Source organism: Microplitis mediator, chromosome 9 (assembly GCF_029852145.1).
Source record: "Microplitis mediator isolate UGA2020A chromosome 9, iyMicMedi2.1, whole genome shotgun sequence".
NCBI lineage: Eukaryota > Metazoa > Arthropoda > Insecta > Hymenoptera > Braconidae > Microplitis > Microplitis mediator.
The window spans coordinates 21638570-21664850 of NC_079977.1; the positions used below are offsets into that span (position 1 = coordinate 21638570).

The 26281-nt window shown below is 26.2% G+C and overlaps 1 protein-coding gene across 2 annotated transcripts in view; it reads right to left on the reverse strand.

Annotated features, from left to right (window-relative positions):
• Positions 1-26281, reverse strand: part of LOC130674434 (uncharacterized) — a 47021-nt gene that overhangs the window by 7114 nt on the left and 13626 nt on the right. For both annotated transcript variants that reach the window (XM_057479759.1, XM_057479760.1), the window contains exon 2: positions 2144-2443. In XM_057479759.1, coding sequence (XP_057335742.1) covers positions 2144-2365 — 222 coding nt within the window. In that variant the 5' untranslated portion in view covers positions 2366-2443. The remainder of the gene's footprint in view (positions 1-2143; positions 2444-26281) is intronic.

The window sequence follows — 26281 nt, forward strand, 5'->3', positions numbered from 1 at the left end:
AAATGTGTAGTGAAAAGTTGACGCCTTTCGGCCCCATTTTCTTTACTACCTTATTTTGCGGACGGTATATAAAATTCAAGAAAATCAATACACAAGACTTGGATATTAAATATTCAAGCTATATTGACTATGTACTAGTAGTCATATATATATATATATATACTAGATATATATTTAGTTAATGTGGTTGTAGTGTGATCGTCGACGTTGACGTTGACAACAACGTCGTACCTGTCGTCAATCGAAAATTCTGGGCGGGGTTTTAATCATAACTTTTTTTTTTAATTATAAATATTTTTAATTATTATTGACATTTTTTTATTGATTACTATTTTTAATTACTAATATTATTGTTATTAATTATTATCATTATTTTTATTTAAATTTATGAATTTTATGACGAAAAATTTTAAGGGATGAAGGGCTAGGGGTGGAAATATTGAGTTTAGGGAAAATGGTAAAGAGACCTTTTTTGTAGGGAATTTTGAGAGGAACAAAAAAGGTCTGATTGATATTTTTGATATTTGTGATATTTTAGGAGTTATGGGAGAATTAAGATGAAGATGGTTATGGGGAATTTTTAGCGAGTGAGGGTTTAAAAGCGGATAGAGGTTAAAGTATGGAGGTGAGGTAAAAATCGATAAGGAATTTTTTGTAGAGGATTTTGAGAGGAACAAAAATGGTCTGATTGATATTTTTGATATTTGTGATATTTTAGGAGTTATGGGAGAATTAAGATAAAGATGGTTATGGGGAATTTTTAGTGAGTAAGGGTTTAAAAGCGGATAGAGGTTAAAGTATGAAGGTGAGGTAAAAATGGATGAGGAATTTTTTGTAGAGAATTTTGAGAGGAATAAAAAAGGTCATGAGAAATTTTTAGGTAGGAGTGATAGCCTAAGAGATAAGAAGAGTTTAAAATTTTTAAATTGGAAGGGATTAGAAATTTTGCGATGGGGATTTTTAAGAGAGCGTTTAAAAGGTCTTGAGTAAAATAGACGAGAAATTTTTGTGGGTAATTTTTAAATTAAAAAAAAAGTTATGAGAAATTTTTGAGTTTGAGTGATAGGTCGAGAGATAATTGGAGTTTAAAGAATTTAAATCGGAAGAAATAGGAAAATAGTGATGGGGATTTTTAAGAGACCTTTCAATGGTTTGAGATAAAAATGTATGAGGACTTTTTTATGGAGAATTTTGAGGAGAACAAAAAAGACCCGGATGAAAATTTTGATATTCGGGAGTAATTTTGATAATGGAGTTTAAAAATATTTATGGGTAATTTTGAGTTGAAGATCTAGGGTTTAAAAGCTTCTAGAACGTAAACTATAAAAGTGACATGAAAATGTCCCAGAGCTTTTTTGTAGAGAATTTCAAGCCGAACAAAAAAGGTCCAGACAATATTTTTGAAATTTCAAATATTTAACCTAAAATTTTCATTTTGAATAAAAACCACATTTTCCAAAAATTTGCTTTCATCTTCCACAGCTTCTAGTCCTCAAACTATCAACTTTACACAATATGCCATGAGGACCTTTTTTATGCACAATTAAATTCTCTACAAAAAAGCTCTCCTTCATTTTTTTCATATCTCTCATATTTTCCAAGATATTTACTTTCTCATCAAATTTTCAAAATTTTTTTCTCCTCAAATCTTAAAAACCGACAAATTAACAAAAATACTTATGGACTCATATATTTTTTTAAAAACTAAATTTTTTCTCATTAAATTTTAAAAATTATTCAGGTCACGATAAAATGTGTTGTAATTTTTTTTCTAAGGTTTTATCAGCGCGTCAATATCATTTTTATTTTACTGTAGATAATCAATTTTGAAATACGCTCTTATACAAAAAATGTATATAATGTATAAGAAAATTAACAAAAAAAAATCCTTGTCATGCTGACAATTTTTATTCTTCATCAAAAAATTTAAAATAATAGAAAAGAAAATTTTCCAATTCATTACCAACTGAAATTTTTTTTTCCACTTCCGGGGAAAAGACTAAGAAATTTTTTTATTTTCTCAATTATAAAGAAAAGTAGAAAAAATTATGAGCTCGACATAATTTTTTAATATTCATAATTTTTTGAAAAAAAAATAAAAATTTAATAGTAAAGTAAATATAATATATATATAAATATATACCTTGTGTGCACGTAGAGTTTGTCCCTCACAGGCAAGCGTAACATCACAATACGCTTGTCTTTCTAACAGCTGTGAGAACATTGTCTGTAAATTACTATGGTGGTACTTCCACCTCAAACAATATTGTTGTGGAAACATGTTTGTCATTTCTTTAGATACGTCTTCAATGTTGTGATAAATTCCGTCTGAGTTGCGGATATATGCTTTAGGTTTCATACGCATTTATTTTTTTTTACATTTAGTTTATTATTTTAATTTACGTTTTTGTGACTATACACTGTAGAAGTCGGTGTCATCGATCTGAAACAAAAAAACAACAATTTGTTTATTAATCAATTTTTTGGACATGTAAATGGAGAACAAATGGAATTTTTGAGTTTGAAAAATTCTAGAGGGTTCAATTTTGATTTTAGGGAAAAAATGACCCGGACTTTTTTTTAGGAAATTTTAAGAGCTACAAAAAAGGTCTGATTGATTATTTCGATATTTTTGATATTTAAGAAGTTATTCTAGTTTTCAGAATTCCAAATTTTCAAAGTTCATGATGGATTTTTGATCATTATGAATCTATCTAAGCTTCTAGATCCTTAAATATTGATCTAGGAGAAAAGTTGTCAAGAACTTTTTTGTAAGAAATTTTAAGAGCTACAAAAAAGGTCTGATTAATTTTTTCGATATTTTTTATATTTAAAAAGTTATTCTAATTTTCAAAATTCCAAATTTTCAAAGTTCATTATAGATTTTTGATCATTATGAATCTATCTAAGCTTCTAGATCTTTAAATATTGACCTGGGAGGAAAGTTATCTGAAACTTTTTTGTAGGAAATTGAAAGAGCTACAGAAAAGGTCTGATTGATTATTTCGATATTTTTGATATTTAATTAGTAATTATAAAAATTCAAAATTAGTCATAATAGATTTTTGATCATTATTGATCTATTTAAGCTTCTAGATCTTTAAATATTGATCTAGGAGAAAAGTTATCGGGAAATTTTTCGTAGGAAATTATTAGGGCTACAAAAAAGGTCTGATTGATTATTTCGATATTTTTGATATTTAATTAGTAATTATAAAAATTCAAAATTAGTCATAATAAATTTTTGATCATTATGAATCTATATAAGCTTCTAGATCCTTAAATATTGATCTGAGAGAAAAATTGTCTAAAACTTTTTTGTAGGAAATTTTGAGAGCTACAAAAAAGGTCTGATAACTTTTTTCGATATTTTTGATATTTAACAAGTTATTCTAATTATAAAAATTCATAATTAGTCATTAGGGATTTTTGATCATTATTAATCTATATAAGCTTCTAGATCCCCAAATATTGATCCAGGAAAAAAGTGATCCAGAACTTTTCTGTAGGAAATTTAAAGGGCTGCAAAAAAGGTCCTTACAAATTTTTCGATATTATCGATATTTCTTAAGGTATTCGAATTTTAAAATCGATAGCTGAGTCTATGAAATTATCTACAATTTTCTTGCATCAAAAATTTGATAGCGAGCTTATAATTTTGATTTTAAAGTAAAAACACCAGGAATCTTTTTTGTAGAGAATTGAAAGCTCTACAAAAAAGTTATCAACAATTTTTTTCATGAAACCGTTATTTAACGAGTAAATCGTACAATTGTACAATAATAATCTAAATTAAAAAAAAAAGTTTTTTATTTATTTTTTTCGTAATAAAAACTTTCTAAAGTATTTTTAATATTTATTAAATAGTTTACTAGTGTACACTAACTTATATTACAACAACTTTCTATTGTATAACGTCACGATTTCATGATTATAAAATTTTATTTCAATGCGAAAACTTTCATTAAATATTTTTTTTAAAAAATTAATTAACAAAAAAAATATTCTCCATCTATCCCCAATTAAAATTCAAATATCTCAATAAATATCACAGATATCAAAGAATTGAAGATGACCTTTTTTGTAGCCCTTTAAATTTTCTAAAAAAAAGTTTTAATAATTTTTTCTCAAAATTCAAAATTTTAAGCTCTGGACATAAAAATTCATCAAAAATTTTTTGCTTGATTCAAAATTTCACTATTTCCGTTTTTATTAAATTGAAATAACGGCTCAAATATTGGAGATAAAAAAAAGTTGATAAGAACCTTTTTTATTCGGTATTAAATTCTCTAAAAAAAAGTCTTAATAATTTTTTACGTATCTCTGATATTTATCGATATATCCGTAAAAGATGTAGATAACAACGGAAGTTTGTAAAATTTATTTTTGAATAAAATTTAAATACATATATAATAATATATATGTATATATGATAGCGTGTGTTATCACGTACGTAACACGTAAAAGCTTCCATTCACAAGACCCTTTTTTCCCTCTACTCCTTCAATCACCGCGAGCTCGATGCGATTGTTTGTCTCTTTTTAACCCGCGTTAAATGAATTCACTCAACTCTATTTAAACTCTTTTACTCTTTTACTCACTCGTATCATTTCAAAACAAACGCACATGGATATATACCACTTGCTATATATACTAGTGAATACATATATGACTATTACATAGTTAATTTATAAATATGTACTGGAATACTTGCACGTAACTCGTACGGATTTAAATAAAAAAAAATTTTTTAATAATAATTTTTTTTGAGATGTTACGTGTCAAATTAGAGAAAATTAGTCACTTCCGGTTCGGCGTAATTATTATTACTATTTTTATTTTTATTTTGTATGGAAATTTTTAATTTTTTTTTTTAGTGATATTTTGAGTGAGGATATTTTGAGAGGGGAGAAAAATTTTGAGAGGTTTAGGGAGGGTTTTGGATAGGAAATTTGATGGGGAATAAGATTGGTCATGAGGAAAAATGGGGTAGGATGGATATTTTTAGAGATATGAGGATTAAAAGAAAAGTTTAAAATAATGGAATTATGGGGGATTTTCAAAAAGGGTTAGGTAGGGATATTTTGAGAGGTTTAGGGAGGGTTTTGAATAGGAAATTTAATCAGGAATAAGATTGGTCATGAGGAAAAATTACATAGGATGAATATTTTGGAAGATATGAGGATTTAAAGAAAAGTTTAAACTAATGGAATTATGAGGAATTTTGAAACTAGGCTAGGGAGGGATATTTTGAGAAGTTTAGGGAAAGTTTTGGATAGGAAATTTGATGAGGAATAAGATTGGTTATGAGGAAAAATTATATGAGATGAATATTTTGGAAGATATGAGGATTTAAAGAAAGTTTTAAAATAATGGAGTAAGGGGAATTTTGAAACTAGGCTGGTTAAGGATATTTTGAGAAGTTTAGGGAGGGTTATGGATAGGGAATTTGATGAGGATTGAGATTGGTTATGAGGAAAAATTACACAGGATGAATATTTTGGAAGATATGAGGATTTAAAGAAAAATTTAAAATAATGGAATAATGGGGAATTTTGAAACTGGGTTAGGTGGGGATATTTTCATAAGTATAGGGAGGGTTATGGATAGGAAATTTGATGAGGAATAAGATTGGTTATGAGGAAAAATTACACAGGATGAATATTTTGGAAGATATGAGGATTTAAAGAAAAATTTAAAATAATGGAATAATGGGGAATTTTGAAACTGGGTTAGGTGGGGATATTTTCATAAGTATAGGGAGGGTTATGGATAGGGAATTTGATGAGGATTGAGATTGGTTATGAGGAAAAATTACACAGGATGAATATTTTGGAAGATATGAGGATTTAAAGAAAAATTTAAAATAATGGAATAATGGGGAATTTTGAAACTGGGTTAGGTGGGGATATTTTCATAAGTATAGGGAGGGTTATGGATAGGAAATTTGATGAGGAATAAGATTGGTTATGAGGAAAAATTACACAGGATGAATATTTTGGAAGATATGAGGATTTAAAGAAAAATTTAAAATAATGGAATAATGGGGAATTTTGAAACTGGGTTAGGTGGGGATATTTTCATAAGTATAGGGAGGGTTATGGATAGGAAATTTGATGAGGAATAAGATTGGTCATGAGGAAAAATTACATAGGATGAATATTTTTGAAGATATGAGGATTTAAAGAAAAGTTTAAAATAATGGAATAATGGGGGATTTTCAAAAAGGGTTAGGTAGGAATATTTTGAAAGGTTTAGGGAGGGTTTTGGATAGGAAATTTGATGAGGAATAAAATTGGTTATGAGAAAAAATGGGGTAGGGTAGATATTTTAGAAGATATGAGGGTTAGAAGTAAAGTTTAAAATAATGGAATTATGGGGAGTTTTGAAATTTTAATTTCTGATCCAGAAACTGTAGTCTGAGAAATTTTGAGGAGGGGTAGATATTAAGAAGTTGTGTAAGGGTTTTATAAAAGAAATTTCAATGTCTGGTTCTAAAACGTGTGAGCTCAGAAAATTTTGAAAAAAGACTAAAACAGCTGGGAATTAAAAATAATAGCGGGAGATTTGAAAATCATGTAGGAGCTTAAATTGAAATGTAGTGCATAAATTTAATATAAAAAATGTTTAAAAGATTGATATGAAAAAAAAAAAAAAATAAAAAAAGAAACAGGCGTAGATAAGGCGAGAAAGATATAAAATTTAATTAAAAATGAAAAATAAAAATTAGAAAAATGTGAGTCATCGTTATCGTAACAATTAAGATATACATACTAATATATCGTATTACTGATACATAGACATTCAATTATTATTTATATACGCAAACATATATAGTGCGCGTATATAATTAAATAACAATTAATGTTTTATCGTTTTCGTTCGTAGAATTTAGTAAACAAAAATATTAAGTATATTGACTTTATTTAATCATTTAAAAAAAAAAATTCAATGATTAAAAAACAATCATCTGTTTATAAACTTTATTATTGTTGTTATTATTATTATTATTATTAGTGTTATTATTGATACTTTAAAAGTATGTTCAAAAATTATTTCTTACGTTAAAATTAAAAAAAAAAATTTTAGGGAAATTCGGAAGTTTAAACAGTAATCGAAAGTCGATTAATCGATTTTTATTAATGAGTCATCTTGATTAGTTTGAATTGAAAATATAGTAAATTAATTTTTTTAGAAATTTTAGAGGATCGATTAATCGAATAAAAGTTCGATTAATCGAATGAACGTTCGATTAATCAAATAAACGTTCAGTTAATCGATTTTCTCGAAAATTCTGAGTCGAATTTTTTAAATTTCAATTCATCGTTTTTTTGAGAGAATTCGATTAATCGATCTTTTTCAAAAATTCGATTAATCGAATGAAAATTAATCGATTTAAAAAAAAATCGATAAATCGGATAAAAATTAAACGTAACGATTTTTGACATTTAATTAATCGACATTAAAAATTCGATAAATCGATTTCCTAGAAAATTCGATTAGTCGAATGAAATATAAAATAATCGATTTTTTTAAAATTCAGTAAATCGATTCTCTAGCAAACACGATGACTCGAATGAATTAGAAATTAATCGATTGTTAGAAAATTCAATTAATCGATCTTTCTCAAAAATTCGATTAATCGATTGAAAATTAAATTGATCGATTTTTTAAAAAATCGATAAATCGGATAAAAATTAAACATCGATTTTTGAAAATTTAATTAATCGACATTAAAATTTCGATAAATCGATTTTTTAAAAAATTCGATTAGTCGAATGAAATATAAATTAATCGATTTTTAAAAAATTCAGTAAATCGATTCTCTAGCAAATACGATTACTCGAATTACTTAAAAATTAATCGATTATTAGAAAACAATTAATCGATTTTTCAAAATTCGATTAATCGAATAAGATCTGTCAAAAAACCTCTACAATAATTTATTAAAAAAAAATTTAATTTGTCATTTTTATCGTAATTTCGAGATATCGAAATCAACTTCGATATTTCCCGAATATCTCGAGTTCTGATACCCACACATTTGAATAAAAATAATAATAATAAATAACGTTATAAAATACAACGACCTACAATAACTACTAATACAGCAACAACGAAATGCAACGATGTACCTCCCCCTCCCCCTCTCCCACCCCCACCACCTCCTCTTCGATACTATACATCGTCTTTTCTTTTTCCTCCCCCACTTTTTCTTCTTTATACATTACCCCCCACCCACACAATTTTATATTGGTCATTTTCTCTTACCCCCACTCTTTAATCTTTCCTCCGTTCGTTCGCGTTTTTATTTTTATTTTTATTTCATTTTTATTTTACTTTTTTATTAAACTTTTTTTTTTTTTAATTTTTTATACTTTTTGTTGTTCCATCCGACGCTCTCTGGCCGGTAGTATAGCTATATTACCCTCTGTTACGTCTTGTACCCCTTAACTCCCGCACCGTGACTCTTAAACTCGCGACGCGAATTCCCCTCGCGAATTTCATTCCCCTACTACTAATTTTTTGCTTATTCTCTTTTATTCCGTGTACATTCCCCCTCGGTGAATTCTCTCCCACTAAAAATTTAACACAACAACTATTACTACACAGACGCTACTCGCAAATGTCGGTGACTTCTAACGTTTATTTATTTATTCAATTAATTATTATTTATTTTATTTTTTATTTTTTATTTTATTTTTTTTTTTTTAATTAACATTTACATCGAAACTAATCTCTTTACATCGAAAAGTGTTAAATATTTTTTATAGGAAATTTTGTGCTCTACAAAAAAGTTTCTCATAAATTTTTACGTATCTCTATAAATTTATGAGTTATTTTAAGTATTTGTAAAAATAATCTGCAGTACGAATAATTTCCAAGACTAAATAATTTACAAAAATTAATGTTCCGACTTTCCTATGGGGAATTTTGAGATTTTTAATGAGACATTTTTTGTAGGAAATTTTGTTCTCTACAAAAAAGTTTGTCATAAATTTTTACGTATCTCTATAAATTTATGAGTTATTTTAATGAATTGTAAAAATAATCCGCAGTACGAATAATTTCTAGGATTAAATAATTTACAAAAATTAATTTTCTGACTTTCCTATGGGGAATTTTGAAATTTTTAATGAAACATTTTTTATAGGAAATTTTGTTCTCTACAAGAAAGTTTCTTATAAATTTTTACGTATCTCTATAAATTTATGAGTTATTTCAATTATTTGTCAAAATTGTCCGCAGTCCAAAAAATTTTCAAAATTTAAATGAATTAAAAAATTAATTTTCCGACTTTCCTATGCTCAATTTTGAAATTTTCAATAGAACGTTTTTTATAGGAAATTTTGTTCTCTACAAGAAAGTTTCTTATAAATTTTTACGTATCTCTATAAATTTATGAGTTATTTCAATTATTTGTCAAAATTGTCCGCAGTCCGAAAAATTTTCAAGATTTGAATGAATTAAAAAATTAATTTTCTGACTTTCCTATCAAAAATTTCGAAATTTTCAATAAGACATTTTTCATAGGAAATTTTGTGTTTTACAAAAAAGACTTAATGACCTTTTTCCAAAAATCGATATTTGAAACTCTACGAGGTTAAAATGTCAAATGCAAAAAGAAATTATTTTCGAAGTTAAAAATGAGTTATTAAAAATTTTATAAATTTGCTGTACTACTAAGTATTAGCTTATAGTCGCGTGTACTTACTACAAGTACGGTAAATTCCGCCATATTTCCACGATGTATAATATAAATTGCGTGTATGTATTTTACTATAGATATCACGCGTTTATAAACTAGAGTACAGATATGGAGTTACTGTACACATTTAAAACGTTCCTTGTATTGTACACATATGTCTTTACACTATTCTATACTCTTAGTAATATATATATTATTATATGTTATTCATCAATACATATATCTTTACATACTTGCAAAAAAATGGTACTAAGTATCAATAATTTACATGTAAGAAAAAAATTGGTATTTTATAATTTAAAAATTGTAATATCCCGATAAATATCAGAGATATTCGAAAATTTATAAGGACCTTTTTTGTAGCCCTTGAAATTTCCTACAAATAAGTTCCAGATAACTTTTCTCCTAGATCAATATTTAAGGATCTAGAAGCTTATATAGATTCATAATGATCAAAAATTTATAATGAATTTTGAAAATTTGGAATTTTGAAAATTACAATAACTTGTTAAATATTGAAAATATCGAAAAAATTTATCAGATCTTTTTTGTTGCCCTCAAAATTTCCTACAAAAAAGTTCTGGATGACTTTTCTCCCAGATCAATATTTGAAGATCTAGAAGCTGATGTAAATTAATAATGATCAAAAATTTATCATGAATTTTGAAAATTCGGAATTTTTAAAATTACAAAAACTTGTTAAATATCAAAAATATCGAAAAAATTTATCAGACCTTTTTTGTAGCCCTTAAAATTTCCTACAAAAAAGTTATTGATGACTTTTCTCCCAGATTAATATTTGAAGATCTAAAAGCTTATATAGATAAATAATGATGAAAAAATTTATGACTAATTTTGAAAATTGTTGCAGAAAATCCAAACAAGTGATCGATTTTTTTGAGTGTATAATTAAATGTTACAGAAAGTAACAACGACCTAAGAAAATTATCAATAAAAAAAAAATTCACAAATCAGGAATTTTTTTAAACTTTTGATAGTTAAGAGATAACTCGTAATTAAAAATTAAATGTCTGATAAAGAAAAAAAAAATAATGAGTTGTTTTTTTGATAAATTAAATAAAGTTGAAATATTATAAAAATATAATGTTAGATATAAAAGGTAAATTTATACGTACAAAAGCAAAATATAGAGGGTTATAGAGTAGAAATAACCGGTTTTTCCATGGAGTTGTGCGCGAGCGCACATTCACCCGCCTTTTTCATTAAAAATTCGAACCAGTTTGTGAAACTAAAAAACCGAACCCTTCTTTCCGATCTTTTACTTTTTTTTTTTAAATCTATCTTACATTTATATATTTTTATTTTTATTTTAAAACCGCTAGCTTAAATTCTTCATTTTTATTTTTTTACTCAACTGTAATTTTTAAAAATTCTTTAACATTTTTATTATTATTATTATTATTGTTATTATTATTACTGAACCTTCTTTGTTCCATGTAATCTTAAGGAAATGTCCTCTGAATATTTTTATGATTTTTTTTTTTTTTTTTTTCAAATAAAATTTAATTTGAACTTTCTGTAGGTTTTTATTTTTCAAACGCTTCTGGGGCTTTAACTATTGATTTTAGATAAAATATCAATCAATACATTTTTGTAGAAAATTAAATTCTCTACAAAAAAGTATTCTATAGATTTTTTGAAATTTTTTATAATTAGCTCGTAATTTACATTTTAATGATTTGTAAATTAAGTTTTATAAACAACAACAACAACAACAACAACAACAACAACAACAACAACAACAACAACAACAACAACAACAATAACAACAACAACAACAACAAAAGTGATGAAAATTACAGCAAAAGCGACAATAATAACAACAACAACAAACATCATAATAAAAAAAATGACGAGCTGCATTAACGAAAACAACAACAACAAAATTACAACGACAGAAACAGCAACAAAAATGAAGAATCGCAACAATAACAACAACAATTACAAAAACCACCGGAATAACAACAAAACGGAGACTAGGAACAAAAACAAAAATAAGAACAATTGCAGTCATAGCAACAATAACTAAGAATTGTAACAACAACAACAACAACAACAACAACAACAACAACAACAACAACAACAAATGTGATGAAAATTACAGCAATAGCGACAACACTAACACATGACAACAACAAACATCATAACTATCACAAAATAACAACAAAAATGAAGAGTTGCATTAACAACAACAACAACAACAACAACAACAAAATTACGACAGGAATAGCAACTAAAATGAAAAATCACAACAAAAACCACCGAAGTAGCCACAAAATGAAGACTAGCAACAAAAACAAAAATAATAATAATTGCAGCAATAGCAACAATAACTAAAAATTGTAACAACAACAACAACAACAAAAGTGGTGAAAATTACAGCAACAGCGACAATAATAACAAATGACATCAACAACAAACATCATAACAACCACAAGATAACAACAAAAATGAAGAGTTGCATTAAAAACAACAACAACAACAACAACAAAATTACGACAGAAACAGCAACAAAAATGCAGAATCGCAACAATAAAAAAAAAAAAATTACAAAAACCACCGAAATAGCAACAACAAACCAGAGTTGCATCAACAACAACAACAACAAAAATTACAACGACAAAAATAGTAACAAAAATGAAAAATTGTATCAACAACAACAACAACAAAAACAATAATTAAAAAACCCACCCAACAGCAAAAAATCGAAGAATGGCAATAACAAAAATTACAACAATCGCACAAAAATGAATAATTGCAACAATAGAAATTACTAATTATTACAACAATAATAATTAATAATAAATAATAATAATAATAATAATAATAATAATAATAATAATAATAATAGGTAATGTATCATAAATCTAATTAAGTTAGCTAAATAGCATAGTTAAAATGGCGATCGGGTTGAGTATTGATTTTCGAATGAGTTCAAAATTTCCATAATGGAAGAGCTTCATTCGACTTTATAAGAGTTGGGGGTCTGTCTCGAGCCCCAAGTGGGAGAATATAAAAAAAAATAATAATAATGATAATAATAGTATAGCAATATTTAAAAATATAAAATGGTAAAGGGGTGCGGTAAGAATAGATTAATAAAGTACAGACAAAAATAAAATAAAAAATTGTGAATTTTTTTAATTAAAAATTCCAAAGATTTTTCGCTTCATTTTATTCTACTGAATTTCGTTTTTTACGAATTTTGATTTTTTTTTTAAATAAGAAAATAAATAAATAAAAAATTACATTGAACCCACGCTAATGTAATGTAATGTATAAGAGATTCTTGGTAATCATTAGATGGCATATATATATATATATATATATATATATATATATGTGTATATATATGTATTGAGAATGTGTAGTGTGTGAAAGTATTGTAAGAAAACGATGTGATCTAACCTCAATGTTGAGGTCATGGGATTGAGGAAGTGAGTTGGACGATTTTTTGCTATTTTATATTTTAAACGGTTTTCTAGGGTATGGATATAAATATAAGTATGAGATTATTTTCATAATTTTTTTTTTTTAATTATTTACTTTAATAATGAGCACAGAGGAAAATAATTTTTCGATGCAAAAAATTTTTACTTGTCTTAAGAAATTTTTTGCATTACGAATTGAAAACAACTAAAATTTTCTTGGAGCAAAGAAAAAAAATTTTCTGGGAGCAAGAAAAAATTTTCTTGCGGTAAGAAATTATTTTTAGTCCTAAGAAAATTTTTGCATTACGAATTAAAAACAAAAAAAAATTTCTTGGAACAGGAAAAAGTTCTCTTGTAGCAAGAAAAAATTTTCTTGAGGTAGGAAATTATTTCTAGTTCTAAGAAAATTTTTGCATTACGAATTGAAAACAACAAAAATTTTCTTGGAGCAAAAAAAAAAATTTTCTGGGAGCAAGAAAAAATTTTCTTGAGGTAAGAAATTATTTTTAGTTCTAAGAAAATTTTTGCATTGCGAATTGAGAACAACAAAAATTTTCTAGGAGCAGGAGAAATTTCTCTTGTAACAAGAAAAAATTTTCTTGAGGTAGGAAATTATTTCCAGTTCTGAGAAAATTTTTGCATTACGAATTAAAAACAAAAAAAAAATTTCTTGGAACAGGAAAAAGTTCTCTTGTAGCAAGAAAAAATTTTCTTGAGGTAGGAAATTATTTCCAGTTCTAAGAAAATTTTTGCATTACGAATTGAAAACAACAGAAATTTTCTGGGAGTAAAAAAAAATTTTTCTTGAGGTAAAAAATTATTTCTAATTCTAAGAAAATTTTTGCATTACGAATTAAAAACAACAAAAATTTTCTTGGAACAAAAAAAAATTTTCCGAGGCAAGAAATTATTTCTAATTCTAAGTAAATTTTTGTTTCCAATTCATAATGTAAAAATTTTCTTGAAGCAAGAAAAGAATTTCTTGAGATGAGCAAAAATTTTCTGCTTGAAGAAATCCTTTTTTTCTATGTACGGAGAAAAATATCTTAAAAACGACTGACCTTGAAGGTCAGTCCTAAAACTTTCCTCTATTTTCGAGCTTAGAAACTCGAAAAAATTCTTGCCTTAAACTACGAGTTGGTTACATTATGAAGTAATTAAAATAAATTGTAGAAAAATTTCTAGTATAATTTTTTGATTATTTCTTAAGCGATATTTCTTAATGAATTACCGACTTATTTTGGAATTGATTGATCGGATCATTTGTTAAAAAGTATGGAATAAAAATAGTTAATTTATATCGTTAAGGGAAAACGCTATTGAAATTTTATAATTTCTACAATCTGATATTAATTTTATTATTATTTATATTTTATAATTTTTATAATGTGGGTATGCAACTAAATATAAACTGCGTTAGCAAACTTTACTATCTATTTAATAAATTTTATTATGTAGTATAGTAAATTTTACAAATAAATTTAGATTAATTTAACTCTATTACAATGGAATTAAATAAAATTTAATTTTTATTGGTTTTTAAACTTCTTATTATTGTTATTATTAATATGATTATTATTAACGGCAAGTGTATTAGTGTCGGCGTGAATTTAAATATTTTAAAAATAATTAGACTGGGCCGGGATTCGAACCCTGATCTCCCGCGCGGGAATTCTGCCCTCAGTCTGCCGGCCCGACGTCTCCTTTGAACGACAGTCTCTGAACTTGTACTATAGATTTTTATAGGATGTCTCTAGCAATTGTTAATTAAATCTGTCTGCTTTAGAATAATTACAAACTGCACAGTAATTAGTAGTTGCTGTGTAATACTCAACACTATCCTATTGATCTGATTTACATAAATTACTATAGAGACAGAAACTTTTTTTATATCGTCCAGTATTTGATAGATACTTTTAGTTAATTTTAATATTTTAACATAACAAAAATAGTTTTATCGTATAATTAAAGGTATTACTCAACGTTAGTAATTATTGAATATTCTGTTAATAAGAATCGATATTCTATCAATAAAAAATACCAATAGAATAGTTAAATAAGTAGTAATGTAAGAATTTTCAAAAATAAACATTATTAATAAGTTTGTCGTAATCACCCGCGTAAAATTCAAATATCTCGATAAATATCGCTCATATCAAAAAATTCATAAAGACCTTTTTTGTAGCCCATTAAATTTCCTAAAAAAAGTTATCACAACTTTTTTCTCTAAAATAATAATTAACAGCTCTGCGATCTATAATTAAAAAACAATCTATTTTAAAATTCAAATTTCCCGCGAAAACTAAATTACCTACAAAATTCTAAAATTCACACCATTTGAAAACCCGATCCCTCTTTGGGCCCTTGAATTCTAATTACCCATAATAATAACGCATAAAATTCATATTTAAATCCCGTGTAGAAATTTAAAAAAATATAATTACGATTTTAAGCAAATTTTCAAAAATTTAATTTCAAATCTCAATAAGTAAATAAATATATTATATATATATATATTATTATTATTGTTAGTATAGTTAAGTATAGTTATTACTGTAAAGTAATATATATGTTAAAGATTGTGAGACTACGACAAACAGACAAAGTTGACCCAGGACGCGATGCGAGCGCGAATAAAAGAGAAGAAAATACCTCACGCTCTACTCTCTTTACAACTTACAGAACAAATAAAAACCACATATATATATATATATATATATATATATATATATATTTGTCGGTATAAACAAGTGAGTAAGACAAAGTAAGACATAAGAATAAAAATATTTTTAAGGAAAAAGAGATGAAATAATAATAATAATAATAATAATAATAATAATAATAATAAAGGTAAAGTTGAACTTGAATGTTTACTATCATACGTTTCTCTTTCTAATTTACTTAACTCGTGTCGTGAGACTATCATACACATATTTATGCTCTATAATAATAATAATAATAATAATAATAATAATAATAATAATAATAATAATAATAATAATAATAATAATAATAATAATAGTTATGCTTACACTTATGGTAGTACTGTTATAATTACTTTTATTGTTGTAAATAAAATAATAATATTTCTCATGGTGTTATTATTATTATTATTATTATTATTATTATTATTATTATTATTATTTCTTATGAATTATAATTATAAATTGATTTAATTGAGCTTACATGTGTAATTGATTTAATTGGTTCATTAATATAATTATTTATGGTATAGAATGTAAGAGTTGAGGGAAATTTTTATTACAATTTTTTTTTTGATTACTTGGGAATGGAAATTTTAAGAATTGGAATGTTGAAAGTTGGTTTAGGCAAAAAATTAATGGGGCATTTTTTGTGGGGAATTTTGAGAGCTACAAAAAAGGTAAGAGGTGATTTTTTAATAATGGAGATATTTGAGCGGGAATTTTGAAAAAAAGGAAAAAGGCTTATGGGGAATTTTTGGAAAGATTTTGAGGGGTTTGGATGCCTGCGGGAGTGGGAATTTTTAAGTAAGGGGAATTTTATGGGCAGCTTTTTTGTGGGAAATTTTGAGAGATACAAAAAAGGTAAAAGGTTATTTTTTAATAATGGGGATATTCGAGCGGGAATTTTGAAAAAAAGAAAAATGCTTATGGGGAATTTTTAAGTAAAGGGAATTTTGTGGGCAGATGCTTGTGGGGAATTTTGAGAGCTACAAAAAATGTCAGAGGTGATTTTTTGATGGGATATTTTAAAAAAAGGGAGACAAATAATTATGGGGCATTTTTTGAAATTTTGGAAGACGAAAGTTTGCAGAAGTAGGAATTTCGAAGTTAGGGAAATTTGACAAATTAATTATGGGGAATTTTGATTTTCACAAAGTTGTGATTTTTGAAAATTTTTGGAGAATTTTAAATTTTAATCAGAGCAAATTTAATGGAATTTTTGGAAAGAAATTTTGAAAAGTTTATCATTCTTATGGGGAATTTTGGAAACTACAAAAAAAGATTCCGACAAATTTTTAAATATTTTTTAAAACCAAATAGACATAAATTTTGAACTTTTAATTGTAAACTTCAAACGCCCCTCGCGCGTTAAATATTAATTTTAACAAAAAAACCAAAGATACATTTTTTGTAGAGAATAGAAATCTCTATAAAAAAGTACAGATTCATATTTATCGTAATATCAATATTTAACGGGTTATTAAAAGTTTAAAAAATAAAATCGAATATCCTGATTCTATTAAAAAAATTTAATTTAAACTTTTATTCCATTTAAATATAAATATATTAAAAGTAATTATTGTTTATAAGTTTTTTAATTAAAAAATACGGTGTAGTAATAAATAACAACAAAAAAAGTTTTTTATTACTCAAAGTTACGACCTCTAGTGCAAAAAACAAAAAAAAAATTCTCGCCTTTTTTCATTTTTTTTTATTCCTTCTTCGTTTCACCCTCATTTTTATTATTATTATAATTTTTTATTTTGTAACAGACATGTAGATTTGTGTGTGTACATGTATTATATTATAAATTCCCCACAGTAAACTCACATTAAAAGTTTTTATGGAATAAAAAATACTAAAATAAAAAATATAAATTTACAGAAATAATTCAACTTCTTTTTTTTTGTACGAATTTCATTTTTTTAAATTTATTTACTTGCGGCCGAAAATGTGAATACGTTAAATAACCAAATTTTTTTTAATTATGAATTTTTATTGAGGGGTGAATAATTTAAAATTTATATTTTTCGAATAAACTTTTTTTATTATTATAGAAACTTTATAATTAAAACAACTGCTTAAATATTAATAGTATCGAAAAAATTATTCAGACCTTTTTTGTAGCCCTTTGAATTTTCTACAAAAAAGTTCTCAATGACTTTTCTCCCATATCAATATTTAAGAATCTAGAAGCCTATATAGATTAATAATGATCAAAAACTCTGTAATGACAAATTTTGACAATTTGGAAGTTTTAGAATTCGAATAACTAATTAAATATCAAAAATATCGAAATAATTAATCAGACCTTCTTTGTAGCCCTTTAAATTTCCAACAAAAAAGTGTTAGATAATTTTTTTCCTAGATCAATATTTAAAAATCTAGAGGCAAAAATAGATTAATAATGATCAAAAATCCCTAATGACTAATTATGAATTTTTATAATTAGAATAACTTGTTAAATATCAAAAATATCGAAAAAAGTTACCAGACCTTTTTTGTAGCTCTCAAAATTTCCTACAAAAAAGTTTTAGACAATTTTTCTCTCAGATCAATATTGAAGGATCTAGAAGTTGATATAGATTAATAATGATCAAAAATCTATTATGACTAATTTTGAATTTTTATAATTACTAATTAAATATCAAAAATATCGAAATAATCAATCAGACCTTTTTTGTAGCCCTTTAAATTTCCTACAAAAAAGTTCTAGATAAGTTTTCCCAAAGATCAATATTTAAAGGTCTAGAAGCTTATATAAATTAATAATGATCAAAAATCTATAATGACCGATTTTAAAAATCCGAGTTTTGAAAATTGCAATAACTTGTTAAATATTAAAAATATCAAAATAGTTAATCAGACAACTTCTGTAGCCCTTTACATTTCCTACAAAAAAGACTTGATCATTTTTTTACTAAAATCATAACTAAAAGGTCTAGTCTTTAAAATAGAGAAACAAAATTTTTCTACTAAAAAATTGTAAAAGTTATTTTTTAATATTTGGAATAAAAATTGTGGCTTTAGTTCACAAAATACAATAAAATTAATAAAATTCTTTTTTTATAGAGGTTAAAATTTTCTATAAAGCCTCAGACACTTTTATCAGAAATTAAATATCCAAAGCTCTAGACGCTTTGAAAGCTCTGTCTAATAAAAATATTAAACTAATTTCTTGAGAGCATATAATAAAAAAAAGTATGCATTTAAAACATAAAATCAATACTTGAGTTAAAAAAAAAGCATTAGAAGTAATCAAATTTGCTTTAAAAAATAAAAAAAAAAAAGATTAAATTTTAATAATTTTTTTCTCTCTCCGACTTTTGGGGCTGTGTCTTGGGTACTTTCTCTCCCGGTACAGGGTGAAAGTTTGGCGGCAAAGGGGCGCCGGTATATTCCACACACTCAACTAAAACTGGCGGAGGGGCCGGTCGCCAGATAAAGGGGAAGAAATGTAGGGGCAGAAATATAGGATGAGAAATAGCGAGAAAGAAAAAAGTCTAGATGGCCCGAGAACACGATGCGCCGCAACGTGGGGACACGGGGGCACTAAAACGGAAGGGGAAATGGTCGGAGGGTCGAAAAAGAAAAGAAAAAAAAAAGAGAAAGTTAAAATAAAAATGAAATAAAAATAAAAATGTACCGAGGAAAAAAAATTTAACAAAAAAAAAATCCAATTTTGTTGCCATGACGACCGACTTGCCTCGACTTTGATAAAGATCCCCCATTTATACCAAATGTATCATGTTTTTTTATTTTTTATTTTTTAATTTAAATTTTAACCGGCTTTTTTATTCGGCATAATTTTTTTTGCGGGAATTTTTCCGTTACCATTTTAATGCATATTTAATTTTTTTAAATTATAATTTATTATTATTATTTATATTTTCATAGGATTGACTACTGAACCACATTTTAGTCTATAAATAATTTTAATAAAAATTTTTTTACCCTCGCCGGGATTCGAACCCGATTCTGCATGATGACCAAATGAAAATCACGAAATTTTTGAAAAATACTTTACAAAACGGTCAAAAAGATCCAAATTTGAAAAAGTTTAGTATCATTTCAAAGGAAATTTAATGAGCTACAATTTTGGTCTCTTAGAAAATTTTCAAAAATTCATTATTTTCCAAGTTACGTCGCTTTGAAAAAAAAAAAATTATGATTTTTAAGAATTTGATTTTTTAAAATTTAAAAATGGCTGTAACTTTTGAACTATCAATCTTACAGAATTTTTCAATGAATCCAAAATTGTACTGCGGAAAATTTCCGATCCATCGGTGTACCAACTTTTGATTTTTTACCAATTTTCAAATTTCTGTCGCGTAATTAAAAATGACACTTAATTACTGGTCTTAGAAACGGGAATAAAATTTCTCAACAAAATATAAAAAAATTAAAAATTATCGAATTACAGGTAATTAATTTATGTACAACTAACAGGTGATAAGAAATGAAAAACTTTCCATAAATTAAACAAATAATTAAAAATGACCTCAATAATTAATAATAATAATTTTTTTGTTGTAATTACTGTTTTTCATTTTGTACTTAAATTAAATAAAACGCTCTAACGACCAAATTCCTTATCACAGTAGATTAGACGTCATGGCAATTTTTTTTTTTTTATTTTAACTTTTTTTTTTAAATTGTTTTTATCGCTTTTGTAATGCGTACTACACTTTAATGCGTTTTATAAATAATAAATTTCGTTGTAATATTTTAATAATAATAAAAATAATAATAATAATAATTTATTGTAGTAAAAGTGTAAAAGTGATTGAAATCTAGTGAACACGCGGTTGTAACATAACCTGACCTACGCATTGTAACTGTTATATATTTATACATATGTATATGTATAAAGAATGAATTGTATGAGCGACACGAGATTGCCCGAGGCCATTGGTTTTTTTGACGTAATTCAGTAATCTACGTCATTATTATCTTATATATATTTTAGAAACAAATTTTTTTTTTTAAGATAAATTTAAATTTCAATCGATAATTCTGACGAAACTAGTGGACTTATGAGAAAAATTTACTGGAGCAAATTTGTAGAGAATTAAATTTCCTGTAAAAAAGATTCCAGTTCATTTTTACCAAAAAATTGATCCCGAAAGCTCTGGGAGCTTGCAAAGTTGCTGGGCGGCTGAGCTTGCGGTCGCCAGCAAAATTTAGAGCTTGAAAATTAAAGCTCATTTTTTATTGTCAACAAAAGTTTTAAAAATGAAAATTCGCGCGAGCTTTTTTGAGCTTTCGATTTTGCCAAAAGCTTCGGCTGGCAAAATTGGTACTGAAAGCTCTGAAAGTACAGGGATCGTTGACGGTAATTCTCGAATTTTTGAGCTTGTAGACATTTTGTTTGTGAGCTTGCAAGCCCATCCCGGGCTGAAAACTTGCAAGCTCAATTTTTAAAAACAAAAATTAATTTGTTAAATTTGCAAGATATACATTTTGCAGAGCTTTTAGGAGAGCTTATTAATATTATTCCGGATATTAGAAGCTCTTACGGCCATTTTGTATTTTCGAGCTTTCAAGCCCCTTTCCCTAGACCCATAAGTTTGCAAGCTCAATATTCTGAGCAACCGAAAATTAAAATAACGCTTTAAATTGTAAAGATAATTAAAAATTTATGATGACATTTTTTGTCGAGCTTTAGATTGTCTACAAAAAAAGCTCTCATTGACTTTCTCCCTAAAATCAATACTGAAGCTCTAGGAGCTGTTCAAAGTTATGGAAAAATTTCGAGCTTAAACACAAGTACTCAATAAATTAAAAAATTTAATATAACAGCTCAAATATTAAAGATATCGAAAAATTCACAATGACCTTTTTTGTAGAGCTTTAAATTTCCTACAAAAAAGCTCTCGTTGCCTTTCCTCCTAAAATCGATACCAAAGCTCTAGGAGCTGTTCAAAGTTATGGAAAAATTTCGAGCTTAAACACAAGTACTCAATAAATTAAAAAATTTAATATAACAGCTCAAATATTAGAGATATCGAAAAATTCACAATGACCTTTTTTGTAGAGCTTTAAATTTCCTACAAAAAAGCTCTGAGTGTCTTTTAGCCTAAAATCAATACCAACGGCCGTAGCTCCTAGACAAGTAATCACTAATTTATAGTATAATAAATAATGGGGAGTAAAAAATGAAAAAGGTTGACTGTGGCAACATCGCAGTGGCACATGACCGTCCTGTATTCTCATAGTCATAGTGATAGTTATAGTCGTGGTCGTGGTCTTTCTCCTGAGTAGTCTGTAGTGATCGAGGCGGCGCTTGCGGCGCGGAATGACGCGACTCGCCGGGCGGCTTTCCTCGGGAATTCTGTTATAGATTAAATTTTTTTACCGGCAAGATATTGATTGTTGCTTTTTATTAATGTAACATTAAAGTATAGCAATATATATATATACACATATATATGTACATATATATATATATATAAGCCAAGCCAAGCCAACGAACGAGCAATATAAGCGGATGGACGTACGAACAACCAGTGAACTTTCCCCCACTACTAAAAATCTCTTACTTTTACTCCCACTTCAACTTAAATTTTAACTCCCCATCCTTACCCACCCCCACTTCCACCCTCACCCTATTTTTAATTTTTGTATTTTATTATTATTTTTATTTTTTACATCGCCCCTTTTTCTTTTATCAACATACGACAGAGTAGACTCGATATTTAAAAAAAAAAAAAAAAATTTTTTTTTTTCATTTATTAAGAGTAGGGATAAAAGACGCGGGCTAAAGAACTCGCCGATCGGAGAAGCGTTAGTAGTGGGGATTACTATATAACTTTTACCATTCAATTCAAGTTTATCATTGGCTACTACTTTTTTAAAAGTGGGGGTAAATCGTGCGCATATCCCGCGACTCCGCGACCCCCGCGTCGCCACTACCGTTAGATCGCGGATGGTTACCACGTGACTGAGCGAGGGGAAGTTTATAGAGAAAAAATTGTTGGATATACTTTTGAAATTTTTTAGTATTTTTTTATTTTTTTTTTGGAGTCAAGGAGAAATGGCAGATGTGGAGAGAAAAAGGGACGGGAAATGTGGATATATTGGAAAATATGTATATATATAGATATATATATATATGTGTATATATATATGTTGGGTGATTAATTAAAGCTTTAGAATTTTTAGCGTCAATTTATTTGAAAGGAATTTTTTAATTTAAAATAATATTCGAAATTAATTTCGATTTATTTGTTATAATTAAAATAACTGCTCAAATATTAATAGTATCGAAAAAATTATTCAGACCTTTTTTGTAGCCCGTTGAATTTTCTACAAAAAAGTTTTGGATGACTTTTGCCCAAGATCGATATTTAAAGGTCTAGAAGTTTATATAAAGAAATTAATTTTAATTTTTTTAGTTGAAGAGAAAAAAAAAATTTAAAAAAAAAAATCGATATCTCGAATCGACACCAATCGATATCTCGAAAAATCTAAATCGATAGATCGAATGTAATTTGATGATTTTTTGTAAATTAGTATTAATTTTTGTAAAATTTTTTTTTTTTTAATCGATTTATCGAAATAATCGATATCTCGAATGAATAATTTTTGAGACATCGAAATTATTTTAGTCGAATTATTAATTGTGAGAAGAATTGGAAATTTTTATAAATTATAACAAAAAAATCGATATCTCGACTTGACGCTAATCGATATCTCGAAACACGTAAGATCGAGAGATTGAACAAAAATAATCGATTCAATAAAAATTTTAATAATTTCATTGTTATCAATGAATATTTATGAAAAAAAACTACATCGATATAAATCGAAATGAATCGATATCTCGATATCTCGAATGAATGAACAATAAATCGATGTGATCATTTTTGTCCAAAAATCCAAAAATTTGTAAATTGTTTAAAATTATTCAAATTAAATTTTTATAATTATCGATTTATCGAATTACATAATCGATACATCGATATAACGAATTACAAAATCGATATATCGATATTAATCAGATTTCCTCTTTTTTTGTGTCAAAATATCAATATGAAAAGTTTACAATCGATATATCGAAGTGAGTAATCGATATATCGAAATCGATTAATCGAATTTCAATTTTAAAAAATTCAAAAAAATATTGAAGTAAACTAAAATCGATGTCTCGATATAGTGTAAATCGATATATCGAATCGAGATTTATATGGATAGTTAAAATTTTTTTTGAATTTAAAAATGAAAATTAATTAATTGCAATTATTATTTGTTCTTTAATATATCATATAAATTTATCATTATTATTATTTTTTCATACATTTTATAGACGTTATTTATGGCGGTTATAAAATAGTCTCGATGGATTTAGTTTATGGGTAATTTTATGTCTATTTTTTATTTTTATATTTATTATAATTTGACTTTTTTTACTGCAATTTTATTTATTTTTCTTGGCATTTAATATCCGTAATGGCATTTTCGCGGACATTTGGCGCGACAATTTCCAATTTTAAATGAAAAATTTAGGAGTAAAAATAAACAAGAAAAAAAAACACAAGTACAAACAAAGAAAGAAAGCGAGAATTGTACAGATCCTTTGTTATTATTATGTAGGTTGAACTCTTATGACCATAATGCCAATACCCCCCCCCCCCCCCCACTGTCCAATAAATATAAAGAAAACTAAAATATACCTTTGAAAAAACTTTTAAACTCCAAAGAACACAGTTCGAATCCAAACCTCAGTATTTTAATAAAATAATCATTAAAATTTTTTCTTAAATCTTAAGAACTGGGTTCGAATCCTCCAAATTTATTTATTATTTTTTTTTTTTATTAAAAATTTCATTTTATAAATTTATAAGTAAAATTGATTCAGAAATAAATAAAAAAATTTCCCGCCATTTTTAAATTTAAATTGACTAGTAAATAAAAATTTTCATATTCGCAACCTCAAGTACGCGGATCGAATCCACGTTAGGGATTTTCGGAATAAAGAAAAATAAAAATTTTTTTTTCATTAATTTAAAATTGAAAATTTTCTACATTCGTAAATTTTGTAAATATAGAATGAAAAAAATAATTTTTAATCCAATATTTGAAATCAAATTAATTAAAGTTTAAAATTGAAAATTTTCGCGCCATTTTTAATTATCAATTTTTCCAAAATTAACTAGTAGATTAAAATTTTTGGTTTCGAGCCTGAAGTACGCGGATCGAATCCAGGTTACGGTTTTATGTGAAAAAAAAAATCTATTTTTTTTTTTTTTTTTTTTTTTTTTTTTCATAAGAACTCGGATTGATGTCACATGAGTACTTTTTTTTTTAGATTGATAAAGTTATTTATAAAAATAACAATAAATGAAAAAAATTAAAAATAAACGATAGATGATACTAAAAACATAAAGGCTAAAAAAAAAAAAATCAATTTGCATTATTCGTTTAAAAATTGTGTGACGGCGAGTGAGTAATAACGTCAATAAAAAGGGGGTTAGATTGCACCCCCCTTGCAACTCACGGCCTCTTTGCCCCCCTTTTGTCACATGTACAGTCCCTAGCATTTATTCAGCTTTCTATACTCAATTTATTTCGTTTCTAATCTTCATACATATATATATATATATACATATATATATATATTTCTTTAAATAAATTTTTAAATAATTTTTTTAAAATTTACTTTTCATTTTATCAAAATTCTGAGTGAAATTTTGATTTAAAAAAAAAAGTAAAGGAGACCTTTTTTGTAGCAAATTTAATTCTCTACAAATTTGTATTCATTGAATTTTTTTGTAGCTTTGATAGTTCACCCATAATCTGATTTTTAAGTTCGAAAAATTTTTATTTTTTACCAAATTAATTTCCGGCGCGAATTTATTAATTAATTCGATTAATTTGAAATTACGCATAAACTATTGATTTTAATGGAAAATTAAAGGAGAACTTTTTTGTAGCAAATTCAATTCTCTACAAAATTGTATTCATTGATTTTTTTCGTATCTTTGATAGTTCACCCAGAATTTGATTTTTCAGTTCGAAAAAATTTTTTACCAAATTAATTTCCGGCGCGAATTTATTAATTAATTTGAAATTACGCCTAAACTATTGATTTTAATGGAAAATTATAAGAGACTTTTTTTGTAGAAAATTTAATTCTCTACAAAATTTTATTGATTAATTTTTTTCGTATCTGTGATAGTTTACCCAGAATTCCTATTTTGAGTTAAAAAAAATTTGTATAGATTCATAGATATATATGTGAGGGATATATATGTGTATAAATTTTTTTTTATTACACTATTTTTACATCGGTCAGTTGGTGCCAACAAAAGACGTCAAATATTATACGCTTGGAATTTTGAATAAATTCCTCTAGCGGGTAAAATATTGAAATTACGTAAAAGGTCATTGGGACCTTTTTTATACAAAATTAA